This window comes from Phymastichus coffea, unplaced genomic scaffold, assembly GCF_024137745.1.
Source record: "Phymastichus coffea isolate CEN01 unplaced genomic scaffold, Cenicafe_Pcof_1.1 PCOF00004, whole genome shotgun sequence".
Taxonomy (NCBI): domain Eukaryota; kingdom Metazoa; phylum Arthropoda; class Insecta; order Hymenoptera; family Eulophidae; genus Phymastichus; species Phymastichus coffea.
In genome coordinates this window covers 6,889,636-6,904,521 of record NW_026706815.1, presented here as the reverse complement: position 1 = coordinate 6,904,521, position 14,886 = coordinate 6,889,636, and the positions used below count along the sequence as shown (strand labels likewise).

Genomic DNA, 14,886 nt, shown 5'->3' with positions numbered 1-14,886 from the left:
AGACCCATGGAGAGTACATTCAATACAAAGTGTTTGGTGCTCATACAAATCGCCAAAAGGCCCTCAACCCCCGACCTACGAAAAATAAATAAAGATCGGCTCTTTGCTTCTAGAGTCATCCATATATTTGTTGACACTCATTGACTAAAAGACCGGAGTGGATTCACTATATTAGTTGAAGAGCAAATAGGCGTTTTGTATATTTGTGTTCATAATATTTCATAATATTTTTTGTGTTCATAATATCTTGTTTTGCGGGCATTTTTTCCCGCCAATTAGGAATCAATTTTTACGTAGTACTCTTCAATTTTCATATTTTTTATATCAACAAATTTAGAAGAGATTTATTTTGTAACTATGGGGAGAAGAAGGCGAATTGTGAATAAAATTCCTAGTGATTCAGAGTCTGTTGATGGGTTGTGTGATTCTAATGATGAAGATGAGGTATTGGATCGCAGAGTAGATCATGTAGCCCCTTCAATCAACAATCTTCTCGAAGATGAGGCACACGAAGAAGAAATTGACAACGAAACAACCACTACAGATTTAAATAAAAGTGAAATTTGGAGATCGACGAGTATTCCAAAGACTGATTTACCTTTCAGTAGGAGTCACGGACCCATCATCCCTGACTCCGCGTCTTCTCCAAAGGATATATTTCTTTGTTTGTTCCCTGAGTCTCTATTAGATGTTATTGTAGAGCAAACAAATTTGTTTATTTCTCAAAAGAAGTCAAAAGGAGATCTTATCACCAAAGATGAGTTGAAAATTTTCATAGCGATCAATATCCATATGGGTTACAAGAAGTTACCTTCGTATCGGGATTATTGGTCTAATAGCCCTCAATTCCATGATTCATATATTTCTTCACTGATGACTGTGAATCGCTTTGGATTTTTTTTGTCTCATTTGCATATCAATGATAATTCAAAAGAACCAGCAAAAGGAGATCCAGAATACGATAAATTGTATAAACTAAGACCTCTTCTCGACACTCTTTCTGAAACATTCAGAGAATGCTGGAAACCAAGCCATCACCAAGCTATTGATGAATCAATGATCAAGTTCAAGGGGAGGAGTAGCATGAAACAATATATGCCAGCCAAGCCAACTAAACGTGGTTACAAAGTTTGGACCCGAGCAGATGAATCGGGATTTGTTTGTCAATTTCAGATCTACACAGGCAAAACAGATAGTCCTGAAAAACAATTAGGAGCACGTGTGGTTCGTGATCTTACACGTGACCTTGTTGGTCATAATCACCAGGTGTAGTTTGATAATTTTTTCACAGGAGTAGAGCTTCTAATATCTCTAAAACAGGATAATATCCTTGCATGTGGCACAGTACGATCTAATCGCGCGAATCTCCCCAAAAGTGATAAGTCTGATAAAAAAATGGTTATTGGAGAGTACGAATACAAGACCTCGACATCAGGACTCACATGGATAAAGTGGATGGATAAAAAACCAGTATACTTTTTATCCAATTTTCACGACCCTACCGAAGTAACTGTTGTGAATCGGAGGCAAAAAGATGGTACTCTAACTCCTGTCAACAGTCCTGTCTTGTGTTCAGACTATAACACACACATGGGATATGTCGACTATGCGGATCGTGCAATATCTACTTACCAGATTGATCGTAAGTCCAAAAAATGGTGGTTTAGAATTTTTTGGCACTTCATCGATCTCTGCATATGTAACGGATTCATTTTGTACAAGGAAAAACAAATCAAACCACTTTTGTCATTGAAAAAATTCCGAATGAGATTGGTAGAACAATTGGTGGTACATAAGATCCCAACTCCAAAAGGTAGGAAAAGAACGGCACCAAATACTCCATGCCATGCAAAAATCAAAGTACCTGATGAAAAGAGACTTTCTAATGCTGCTCACATGCCACAAGTCTCAGATACATAAAAAAGATGTAACCACTGTTCTACAAGAGATAAGCCACAGAAGACGAGATGGATTTGTAGTACTTGTAATGTTCCTCTGTGTCTTACCGGAAAGAAATTGTTTTCAAAAACATCACATATAGACAGTAATGAGTTTTGTTGCTCTGGTTGTATGAAGAACATGTTTTTATGTCTAATTTCAAAGAATACTCAGTAACAATATTACAGTACAAATTTATTGATAATGCAAAGGGGATCCTCCTACAGGAAGAATGGAGGAAAAGAGGAAATAAAAACCCTGAAAATGAAACATAAAAAATGCAGAAAATAATATATAAAAAATAAGAAATAATATAAAATATAAAAAATAAAAAAAATATATAAAATATAAAAAATACAAAAAAATATAAAATATGAAAAATACAAAAAAATATAAAATATGAAAAATACAAAAAAAAACGTAAATGGAGCTTGAACTCATCACGTCCTCGTTGTAAGCTCCGGGTAATGCCGAGAATGAGCGAAAGAAGTATCCACTATTTTGAGATATTATACTTTCAAGTCATGCAAATAAGCATGTGCATCAATCATATCCTTTGGCCATCTTGGCTGCAGAATTTCAGAAAACTAGTATGATATTGATTATCACTGAGATTGAGGCACTTTAGATATGAGTTTGAGAATATTCAAGCCAATATAAAAATATACATATCCGCCATTTTGAAAGCATTATTTCGGAAACCTGATATCAGAATCGTTATCTGCGACCCCTAAAACCCTTTAGATATGAATTTTAGAGTATTGGTATCAATATAGGCAATCTTCTTGCCCGCCATTTTAGATCCGCCATTTTGGATACACAATTTTTGAAATCTGATGTCAAATTATTATTCAGCGACCCCAAAAACCTTTGTATAACAAATTTGAAAGGGATACTCTCATTATTCGCGTCAATAATGAATTTCTCCCCAAAAATTCAATTTTTTTCTTCTTTGTTCATTTAAAAATATTAAAAAATAACCCAATATATTGATTTCAACTGCAAAATTATGTTTTTGAACTATTAATGAACTGAAAGAATGCAAAAGACCCTGTTGAAATCCATAATGTTGTTCTAAAATGGCAAAAGAAGCAATAAATCAATGTGTCCATCAGGATGGACACTGTGCTTCAAAGGGTTAATGGCTTTCTTAGTTCCCTTAATTCTTCGCAGTTAAAGAGAATATGGCTTTCGCTTTCTATTTCTCCACAGCTACACAGTTGGTCTTCGCATAATCCTCTTTTATGGAGGTATGACTTAAAAGCACCATGTCCAGTCATGAACTGTACTGTGTAGTGGTTGGGGTTTAGCCACCTCTTCTTTAATCTATCTTTGATTACTAGGAAATAGCAGTACGTTCTCCTGCCATTTGTGGCTGACTGCCATCTCTCTTGCCATACCCTTTCGATTTCATCGTTGATGAGTTGTATGGCTTTCGAGATTTTTAGTCTGCCCGATCGAAGTTCTTCCGATTTAATTCGGATGCCGTGCATTTTGATCGATCTCCCTTTCCTGACGCAGTACTTTGCAACTCTCGCGTCAAGCTCTAGAGCTATCGGTCGGGAGGCTGCAAGCACGTGTGCTGCTTCATGAGAGATTGATCTGTAGGCTTTGAGTGTTTTGCAGAAGACCGATCGTTGCAGTCTTTCTAAAGCAGATTGCTGTTTGGTGTTGGTCCTTTGCCACCAGCCCGCAGCGGCATATGTAACTTTCGATACTAAGAAGCCATTATATATCTCTTTCATAGAATTGAATTTTAGGCCCCAATTTACTTTTGCTATTTTGCTTAGCTCGAAGTAGGTACTGTTGCAGTCTTGAGTCACATTTCGAATATGTTCTTCCAATCTGAGTCCCTTCGAGATTTTGATTCCTAGGTACTTGACTGTTTTGTGCGTTCTAATGTTGTCTTTCCCAATTTTGACTGTAGGGTTCCTATTCTCGCTTAGTTGGCCTTTTAGCCATATTAGTGCTGACTTTTGTACTGCCAAGTTCATTTTGTCAGACTTGCACCAGTCCATCATTATATTAATGATTTCTTGGGCTTGTCTTTCAAAGTCAATGCGTGTTTTTGCCTTAATGATAGGAAGCACATCGTCTGCATAGGCTAGTACTTCGTATCCTGCGTCCCTGATTGACCGGAGTGGTTTGTCAAAGATGACGTTCCAGCCTACCGGTCCGAAAACTGAACCCTGGGGGCACCCCTTCGTCACTGTTTTCAGTGTTTCTTCGAAGTGGGCATATATGCCCACTTCTCGATCACTGAAGTAACTCTGGAGGAGCTTATAGATATTTCTCGGGCAGTTTCTTTCTTTCAATTGGGAGAGCAGGCTTGGCCACCATAAGGCATCGAATGCTCCTGAGACGTCCAGTGGAATAGCGGCTACGTACTTGATCGACGGATCAGATTCTGCCTCTTCTACTATTTCATATAGTCTTCTGATGGCGTCCTCTGTGGATCTGTTTGCCTTAAAGCCAAATTGATCCTCCGAAGACCAGTCCGAGCTGTTTAGAATGTTGGAAATTCTTCGAATCACAAGCCTCTCGAGTGTCTTCCCGGCTATGGGGAGTAGACATACGGGTCTATATGATTTAATCTCGTTCTCGGGTTTTTCAACCCCTTTGAGCAACGTGATTAGCATTCCACTTTTCCATCTTCTGGGGAACACTCCGCATTTTAGGCAGGCGTTGAAAAGTCGTGTCAGTTCCTGGTGTAATGGTTTTGCGTTAACAAGCATTTCCGACTCTATTCTATCTTTGCCTGGTGATTTCCCTGCCTTGTTCACTTTAAGAGCCATTTCTACTTCCCTTATCAGGAAAGGCTTTGCGTTGGCGGTTACTGGAACCTCCCGCATATCTCTGCGAATCTCTGCATGTGTATCAATTTCGCAGCTTGAGTCGTCATCAGGCATTAATCCTTCTAGTAGAGCCATGCTTGTTTCTTTCCAGTCTTTTGTGACTGAACCATTACAGTTAACCGTGCACATTGCTTTCGAGATTCTGACTTTGTTGGATGCTCGTTTGTATGGATACGCCCAAGCATTCTTTTTGCTTTCGATAGTGCAGAAGTCTCTCCAGCTGTTGCGTTTGGCTTTTTTAATAGCCATTGCATATTCAGATTTCATTTGACTCAATTTTTCAAGTGATCTCTGGAGGGCTTTCCTTTGTTTCTTATTCGGTCCTTCCTTCTCTTTCAGAGCGACGATTTTACGTTCTCTTTGTATCGCTCGCCTCTTACTTCGCAAGTCAGGGTTCCACCAGGGTAGAGAGCGCGTTCTTCTCTTTTTGGGTAGAATAGAGTTCCTTGCTGCCCTTACTAAGACCTCTTCAAGCTTTGAAACATATGTTTCAATGTCTTCAGAGGTTTTTAAAGGGAGTTTAGCTAGGTTCTCTTTCTCGAATTTACAAAGTTTGCCGAATTTCTCCCAATCAGCTTTTCTCATGTTAAACCTTGGTTCTAATGTTTCTTCGGTTCGTATGAGTCTGGCTGGTTGTGAGGCAAAATCCAGTTCGATCACTATGGGCCTGTGGTCACTGGTGGTCCATTCTTTCACCGCCCAGCTAGCCAAGAGGTTTGACAGGTTCGACGTGTGTAAAGTTACATCGATATTCGTCTCGCCCCTCGTGCTACGGCACGTTGGAAGTTGGTCCCTTCTATTGGCCACTATTAGCCCGAATTGGTCTATGAATTCTTCAATGACTGTTCCATTCTTGTCCTGTGTGTTTGACCAGATCCTTGACTTGGCATTTGCATCCATTCCAACTAAGACTCTTTTGCTTTTCAATTGCTTTAGGGTCTCAGCTAGTTTGTCAAGATAGGTCTTCCTGCTGTGGCTGAACTGGCAGTAGATGCTTACGAAGTAAATTTCGCCAAAGGCTCCGACTACTTGTGCGCAAACACAATGGGAGTCGCACAGATTAGAAATCTTGACAGCGGTGACTTTGTGCGGATTGTAAAGTATCGCAGCTTGAATCTTTTCACCCTTTTTGGATCCATGAATAGCTGCGATGCTGCCCATACCTGAAATCGCGTTATTCCAGTGATATGGTTCTTGCACGAGTGCCACCTGTATGTCAAGATTTCTGTCTGTCATGATTTCTCCCAGCTCATCGTTGGCTACTTGCCTTTTGTTGAGGTTCAATTGAATGATCCTCAACTTCTGGCCCAGTTCAGGGTTTTGTTGTGCGTTCAAACTAACCCTCTTAACTGGTGGGCAATCGTCTTTGCTTTCGTCTGGTTTGATTGGTTGCGAAGGAAACTGAGTTGATACCGGAGTGTTAGAGCAGTGCTCTGGTTTCTCAACGGTCATCTCCTGCTTACGTTTCCTCGCCTTTTTATACCTAGAATGGTTGACCATTTCGCTTTCGAGGTACAACACAATGTCTAGTTATATCTCCTCCTTGGAATCGCTAGCGGCGTTTTCGGAGTATGGCTTTCGATCGTTCGTTTTAGCGTTAACGTGTGCGTTCAAGGTTAAGCAAGTGGCGTTCGAGTGGCGTTCAAGTGCGAGCAGTGAGTATGTTTGTGTGTGTTGACTTTGAGCTTCGATTGTTACCTTGTCGGGTTTCTCCATGGTTTTCCATGGCTCTAGTATATTTACAGTTGATTGAGCTAGTTATTTTTCTAGCTTTCTAACTTGTTGTTAGTTCTTTTGTATGTTTTGATTTTTGTTTGATTTAATTTGTTTGATTTCATTTTTATTTCGATTATAATTTTAATTTTTGATTTTGATTCTTATTTTGATTTTGATTTTTAATTTTGATTTTTGATTTATCGGTAACTTTCTTATTCTTATACTACTGCTTAAGATTACTGCTTAATTTATAGTTAACGGCTTAGAACTAATTTAATTATGATATAACTTAGAACTACTTACGAATGTACAGGCGTGTTTAATTCCACGCTAGGTTTGATATTGCTCAAACCTTGTCTTGGTCAGGGTTAGGTATTTGACGAGTTGCAACCAAAGTAGCATTTGAGTGAGCATGTCGGGTTTTCGCCTTTACTATCATCTTAGCCTGTGTTCGCCATTAGCAGCACTGGATCTGATGGACTTTCAGTGCATGGTTTTCGTTTTCAAAAGGAGCTGACAGCCACTAATTTCGCTTTCAATTGCAAAATTGCTTTAGTTATTAGGGCTCAAAAACAATTCCTTAGCAGGAAGGATGTTGCCCTTCTGTGGAAACATTTTTCCTAAGGGTTTTGGCATCCGTAGTGCGTTCTAGTCATCGAGAGTTACTCAGCCCAATGGACTGTTCTCTCGCACAATTGGTGTCGGGCCTTACTCCGGGAGCTCGAGGCAAAGAACTTTGGGTGGCTGCTATGACCACGGCCGCGACTCTTTACCCACAGTAGTGGCACCTACCGATTGCCAGTCGATAGGGGGAAATTTGTTATCTACCCGAATTAAATTCGGATTGCCGGGACCATTGGCCCTCTGCAACTAGCTCCCGGGGCGGTCTCCCGTCCTCTAAGAGGGCGCGCGGTACCACAATCCCAAGAGATTTCCCCTCAAGTGACTCCCGGATTTTGGCTTTTCTGGGCTCGAGTTGAGCTCTTGAAGTGTGGTAGACTCCGCGTTGAATGTTTGGGCGTTTACAGGCCGCACCTCACCACGTATTGTTATGGTCCGTGTTGTTTTGTTCTGTTTGGCCGGTTGGCCTGTAGCCCTGAGGGCGAGCGTTGTGTGTTTTGCCTACTGTTTCTTTACAGAGACAGCGTTTTCAGCCCCACCGCGTGAAGGTACACACATCCGCACTTGTGATTGCAAGTCTTCGTTCAAATATACTTTGCATTCACTTCGGGTCGACTAGCATTAGTTGCTTGTCGAGGGCAATCGGTGACGCATTTTGTACTTCAGAATTTGTATATGCCCGTACACAAAAGAGAGAAGATTCGACGTCCTCGCCTAAAACAACGAGTTGTTTGTTTGAGGAGTCTCCGTTCTCTGCTAAGGAAGACAACTACCGTCCGCCGCTTTGACAAAAGATTTTTGCACAAAGTGACTTGGCCAGCCTCGCGGCTGGCCATATGGTGCACTATATGCATCATCCATGTTTTTGCTAAGCAGATTATAATCGAGCTTCCTGAGAGCGTCGTGATTGCAACCGCCGCATACAGCACACAGTCCGCAGGATGCACTTCGATGCCACGGTCTTCCACGCGATCACGCACACTCTGCACTCTCGGTACCTAACGACAAAATCGCAGGCTACGTAGCACAAAGGCATCTACCGATCACGCGTTGATGGCTAGACTTGCGTTCCTCGCGAAAGCGGGCGGCTAATTGTTCTTCGCACGTGAAAGAGGTCCCCCTCTCTCTCCTTGGCTATTCGGCAGCGGCGCGTCTCAGCCGATTAGGCAAACGCGCGCGACACTCATGCTTCCACGCACTCACGCATACACGCGGTTCTCTCTCTCTCTGCTCGGCGCTCTCTCACTTACTTCGTGCCGCGTCAGCAGCTGCGGCTAGATAGGAAAAATACATAAGAGAGTTTTTAATAAATTATAATTGACTTGAGGGAAGAGAGAGACATAACGAGACTCAACTCGTTATAACTCTCAGGAAAAGCCTTGTAATGTACCGCATTACAGATTTAATACATTCAAATCCTAATGCATCCAATTCATTTTAATCACTTTCAATCATCTTGCTATATGTTGTATTGTCTTAATTGATTTTAATCGACTTCATAAGGATTCAGATTTAGGATTGAAAATTATTGTCTATTTTTAATCATTTTTAATCATTACATATTAGGATTACATCAAAATTTATTGAATGGGACACATTCAATGCGAATATTTGTCATTAAAAAGTAATCGATATTATTCGATTTAATCCATTTGAATCTTAATTAATTTAATCAACATTAATCAATTTCTATCATTTTGCTTTATAATATAACATATTAATTCTTTTCAATTAACTATATACGAGGGTGGTCCGATAAGTACTTAGCCTACAAAAGAAAAACGAAAATTTTAGAAAAGTGGCGTTTTATTTTTCAACATAGTCTGCTTTCAGTTCGATATACTTGGCCCAGCGTTGAAGCATAAATAGAGCGACGTTAAATAAATAAAAAAAAAAAAAAAAAAAACTTGGCCCAGCGATGCTCCAACTTCTTTAACCCGCCTGAAGAATACGTTTCCTCGAGGTCTGAAAAGTAGGCTTCCGTGGCAGCGATTACCTCCTCATTCGACTTTTTCAAGTTTGGAAACAAAAAGAAGTCGCACAGAACTAAATCTGGAGAATACGGTGGATGGGGCAGCAGTTCGTAGCCTAATTCGACCAATTTGGCCATGGCGACGGCGGAGGTGTGAGCCGGTGCGTTGTCATGGTGGAAGAGTACTTTTTTCTTCGCCAAATGGGGCCGTTTTTTCTGCAATTCGACGTCGAATCGGCCCAATAATTCGGCATAGTACAGCCCTGTGACCGTTTTGCCCCTCTCCAGGTAGACGATGTAGATCACACTTTGTGAATCCCAGAAAACGATGGCCATCACCTTGACGGCCGATGAAGCAGTCTTCGCCTTCTTCGAAGTACTTTCGCCGGGTAAAATCCACTGTTTCGACTGTTCCTTGTACTCTGGTGTATACCAGTGGATCCATGTTTCGTCGACTGTCACGAAACGACGCCGAAAATCCTTCGGATTGCGCTTAAACAGCGTCAGACATTGCTCTGAAGTTGTCTCACGGTTGCGCTTGTTGTCCGGAGTGAGCAAACGCGGCACCCATCGCGCCGACAGCTTTCTCATGCCCAAAATTTCATGCAGGACATGACCCACGCGGTCTTTTGAGATGCCTACGATCTTAGCTATCTCGCGCACCTTCAATCGTCGATCTGCCAATACGAGATCGTGAATTTTTGTCACGTTATCCTCCGTGGTAGCCGTTTTCGGAGCACCTGGACGTGGCTCTTCAAAAATCGACGTGCGACCACGTTGTAACTCGTTAAACCAATTTTTGACGGTCGCTATCGAAGGAGAAGAGTCACCGTACACAGCATCCAAGCGCTTTTTTATTTCGCTGCGCGATTTCCCTTCCAAAAACAAGAATCGAATCACCGACCGATACTGCTCTTTTTCCATTTTTCAAAAATCAACGGACACACTTGCTTTCATACACTCTCAAAAATAAACTACAACTCCGATCCGGCTGAAATCTTGACAGTAACCATAGAGAAGGTTGTACTACGTGATAAAATATTTCTTTTGCTAGAGTGGCGCTATCGGGCGGTGAGGCTAAGTACTTATCGGACCACCCTTGTAGGATTGAAAATGATTGGTTTATTTTGAATCATTTTTAATCCTACATTTTTAGCAGTGTTATATTTACCTATTGACTTTGCTGAAAATTGGATAGGAAAAAAGAAAAAAAAAACACCAAGCAAATTTTTAAATAACTTTGTGATTTACTATAGCACTGAAAAGTGGTGTTTTATGGAAATTCAATGAATTTTTTCAGATATAAATCGTTTATTTATTGAACAAATATATTGTTATACATTGTAATTTAGCACTGTAAAGTGCTATTTTATATTTTAAGTGAACGAAAATAACGATCGCCTTGAAAAAATAGTTCTCAATAAGGGCCGTTCTAGTCATTGCGACTATCCCACCCACGGCCTGTGTGTTGATTTTTACAACTTCCCTGCGGTGTGAAAAGTCATTGAATTGACGTTTACGTCTTGCCTGCTGTGTGAAAAGAAAAGCGCACGCGCGACTAAGAACATATATTAATATACCTATGTTAAGCTACTCCTCACTAATCCCCTTTGACTTAGCTACTCCGACTACTAATTATAATTAACTTAAGCGCGCAACAAAATCAGTGCTCTTGCATAATTCCCACCCCCAACTAGCGGACCAATGATCGATACGCGCTCCAATTTGGTGGTAATTAAGGATTGAGTTTTACGTGAAAGAGTAATAATAAGCAGTGCAGAGATATAATCAATGAGTTTTTCGCCGGAAGCTGAATTGTGGCAGATGTCCTCAACCAAGAGCTATTGAAGTTTTAGGAGAAGACTTCACCATGGATTATGAGTTCCAGGCTTTAGAGCAAGAAATTATTGATGCGCTAGTGACACCGAAAAGAGGACCGAATGAAGAGGAAGAGACATCGATACATTCGGCACAAACTATTAAAATACCGTTAACATCGCCACAGTTAATTCGGTAAGTTTATTCATTTAATTACTTATTTGGTCTTTTTCTTGAATTTCTCACTATTTCTCTTACACTACTTTTTTTACTACGAATTTTACAAAGCAATTCGACGATTATGCGCATAAATTTTGCGCTATTGTATGCAGTATAGTATGACACAGTGTATCCATACATAAATTTTCACGTATATAATTGTGCACAAGAGTTAACATGTAAAAATAATTTCGTGCATAATTGTCAACTTGTCTTTTATAATGTTTTATTTCATTGAATATAAATTTTTTAATTAGACCGCAATTTTTTTCGTTTATTTACCTCTCTCTTGCATTATGAATGTGACGGTAGGCTATAATTTAGTTGTTTTTGTAACACTACTTAATTACTAGAAATTAACATTAAGAACAGAATGAAAACTTTAAAGATATATAGAAAAAGCAGGATTAAGAGTCGCAACTAAGATTTCCCATGATGAAAGCACATCTAGAATAAGGTATTTATATAAAACTTGATAGTGGTCCAAGCCTGCGTACCCAGCAATACAATCACTGCTCTATCCTGTTTTATCCCACTCACGTGCGTTGATAGGAGCCTACGATCATCACGTATACATCTTGAAGGAGTATCACACCGATAAGAGGAGGAGCCATAAAAATACAATCTATCTTTTTTCCCACCAAATTTTCTGTTTGTAAGAAACTTTAAAATTTACCATTGAAATTGAATAAAATAAAATTGTTAAGATTCAGAAATTTTTCTTATTTCAATTATTAATACATAATTATGGCTTCCTAAAACCTATAATTGAGTTCTCATTCTGAAAATCATTTTAGTGAAAAAATAAAGAAAACACTAAGAGAATATCCGTAATATTAAACAGGTTTTATCAATTTTGTAAGTTATTATTATAGAAAATCAAATAGTAATTGTTCTAATAACCATCATATCATAATACTATCTTTTTAAGATATATTATTCGTCCAGTTTAATCTTTGAAAAAACAAAATAACTAATAAATAATTTCATGTTTTAAACGAAAACAACAATAGAACCGTAATGCATTTTATAGTAAATCTTAGAAGTTCACAGATTTTTCTAAATGTTTATAAGAGTTAATTATTGAATTATTGTTATTTATAGTTATTATAATTCCCTTACTATTAAATAATCAACATGTATCATTAAAATTAACTAAGTCCATTACAATTTTGTGTAAATAATTTTATATCATAGCGTCACTCTTACTCTCGAAAATGGCACTCCAACAGCCATCTCTGCAGAAAAAGGCCCAAATTAAGAAAGAACCGCCCTATCTCTTTCTGAAAATTCACACCCTCCGGCTAATTACGAATACCAAATCAGATAAGAACATTTTTCCCACCAATACAAAAAATTTAATCGTCATCATGTCATGGACCGGAAGAAGGGGATTTCCACCCCACCACCCACTGCTTATAAAAAGCTCTGTACAAGACCATGGAACCGGTGCTTGAGCAATCACGGAAGAGAAAGAAAAATAGAGAAAAACAAGTAGTGGAAAAGAGTCAGCCCAAGTAGAGCCAGCCCAAACAAAGACAGCCCGAGAACATCTATAATTCAGAGAGAGATAGAGACTAAAGAGTAGAGAGTGAGTAGTTCAGTGTAGAATAATACAATAAAATGAAAAGTAAATGAGTTTTGTATATGACTATCTTTTCTTTTTCTTTTCTATCTCTTTATTTCCTCCCTTTTATGAAAATTCGTTAAGCGTGAGTCTGACAAATTTTCCTTAGAGTCCCTTAAGAGCACATTAAGTGAGAGTTTCGTGTGTTCAATAATAACACTCAGTTATTATTTCTCTGTTATTAGTTTCTCTGCGCAACAATATTGCTTGTTACGGTTTATGCGTTGTATGCGAGCCAAATCAGACCAACCCTAAGCTAACGCTTACTTCAAAGCGTACCTGAGAGTGACCCCGACGTCACATGAATTTTGTAATGTAATAATAAAATTATGTAAAATAAAATATTAAAAATTCATAGTGCAAGAGAGAGAGAGAGAGAGAAAGAGACAGACAGAGATATACAAAGAGAGAGAGAGAGAGATAAAAAACGAGAAAAAAGTGGTCTATTTAAAAACTTATTATTTAATGAAATGAAACATTATAAAAGGTAAGCGGACAGTTGTGCACATAACATTGTTTGCAATAACTTACCTGAAAATTGATGTATGGATATACTGTATCATACTATATTATATACAATAGTTCATATGTAAAATAGTTATATACGCAATCGTCGACTTGCCTTGTAAATTTTGTGGTGAAAAATAGTATAAGAGAAAGAGTGAGAAATGAACGAAAAAGAAAAAGGTCGATGACTATAATAGAATATAGTAACAGATATGCGCTAGACAAAACAAAAATGAAGAATGCGGGGGTGGTCGAGATAAGACGGAAAAAAATGAATTAAAAGGTTTTTCGATTTAGGGACAAAAAAAAGGAGATAAAGATTTTCTTTCGAGAAAATGTTATATGGAATTATTAGTTTTATATTTTTTATTTACAGCCGTCTGCGTCCATCACCGCGTTCATCACCACGTCCATCACCGGTGTGTGTGTGTGAAATTATTACCAAATGTGTAAGTATATATATATATATATATATATATATATATATATATATAAAACTTAATACAGATCTGATTGCGAGATTATGTATGACGTGCATCAACCGAAACCTAGGCTGATTATGAATAATGATAAGAGGGCGACCGATCACGACATTCAAGTTTTGACTTCGCAATAAATAGGTTAGTTTGCTTGTTTTATTTGGTAAGAGTGTCCAATGTGAGATCTTTTCGTATGCGTGATAAAACGAAGGATATAGGTGCTACCGTCCGAAAGACGAGGGGTACACCTGAGCCTAACTTGACTGTACTTTCATAAGCTTGCCAAACGTAATAATGTTTTGGAGACCAGATAACGAGAAGTACTCCACTCCGTATTACAGGTAGGTTAATCAGTATCCGCGCTGTACACACACACATACATACACCCAAGGGGGTTACTTCCCTTACTGGGCGCCTTTTCGCAACCTCAGTAACCTTTTGTTTGAAGACCAGCCTGACACCAATCACAGAGGATTTGTGATAGCAAAACTCGGAAACGTGAATTTATTTCTACAGCATTTATGTTCCTCTCAGCTTAAATATCAACGAGTTCACGGACCTACTTGACCGACTGATAGAGAATGCCAAGGAATACTTCTCCTGCTTATAGCAAGAGATTTCAATGAATGGGCAATCGAATAGGGCAGCAAGAAAGTAAATAATAGAGGAAACGAGCTAATACAGGCAGTCATGCCTGGACATGACTCATTTGAACAGTAGGACCATTCCCACTTTCGAGAGACACTGGAAGCTCGATAGTTGACCTGACTCTAGTCAGCCTCTGCGTGGAAAGAGGAGGAAATGTGTGGACGATGCATATATTGGTGGAATAATAACATAGCCAAAAATTGGTAGTAAAGCATTCGAGAAAGGAAAAAAATTACGCGAGCCAGGAAAAAAACAAACTACGAAGAACACGAGGAGGCGTAAGGCAATTAAACCAAGTAAAATACAGAGCTAGAGAGAATTAGTTGAAGAAATAGCTGAAGAATAGTTGAAGAAATGCTATCCATGGGGCAGACCCGATAATGTGGTGATGAAAAGGATAAAGTCCAAGTCACTATCTTCAACTACGTGCCCAGCTCTGCTGGATAAGATTATCGCAAATCTCTTTCCGCAGCCACCAGTGCTGAA

The 14,886-nt window shown here is 39.0% G+C and overlaps 2 protein-coding genes across 2 annotated transcripts; both read left to right on the top strand.

Annotated features, from left to right (window-relative positions):
• Window positions 1-357: 357 nt before the first annotated feature.
• LOC131667161 (piggyBac transposable element-derived protein 4-like) lies at window positions 358-1,272 on the top strand. The gene has a single exon (XM_058940414.1). The coding sequence runs from the start codon at window positions 358-360 to the stop codon at window positions 1,270-1,272; it is 915 nt and encodes a 304-aa protein (XP_058796397.1).
• A 123-nt stretch (window positions 1,273-1,395) lies between these two features.
• On the top strand, window positions 1,396-1,920 carry LOC131667153 (piggyBac transposable element-derived protein 4-like). The gene has a single exon (XM_058940401.1). It carries the CDS (start codon window positions 1,396-1,398, stop codon window positions 1,918-1,920), a length of 525 nt encoding a protein of 174 aa, XP_058796384.1.
• The last annotated feature ends 12,966 nt before the right edge of the window (window positions 1,921-14,886 follow it).

Coding starts and splice junctions, on each gene's coding strand:
- LOC131667161 (XM_058940414.1), top strand. CDS start 358: ATGGGGAGAAGAAGGCGAATTGTGAATAAAATTCCTAGTGATTCAGAG.
- LOC131667153 (XM_058940401.1), top strand. CDS start 1,396: ATGGTTATTGGAGAGTACGAATACAAGACCTCGACATCAGGACTCACA.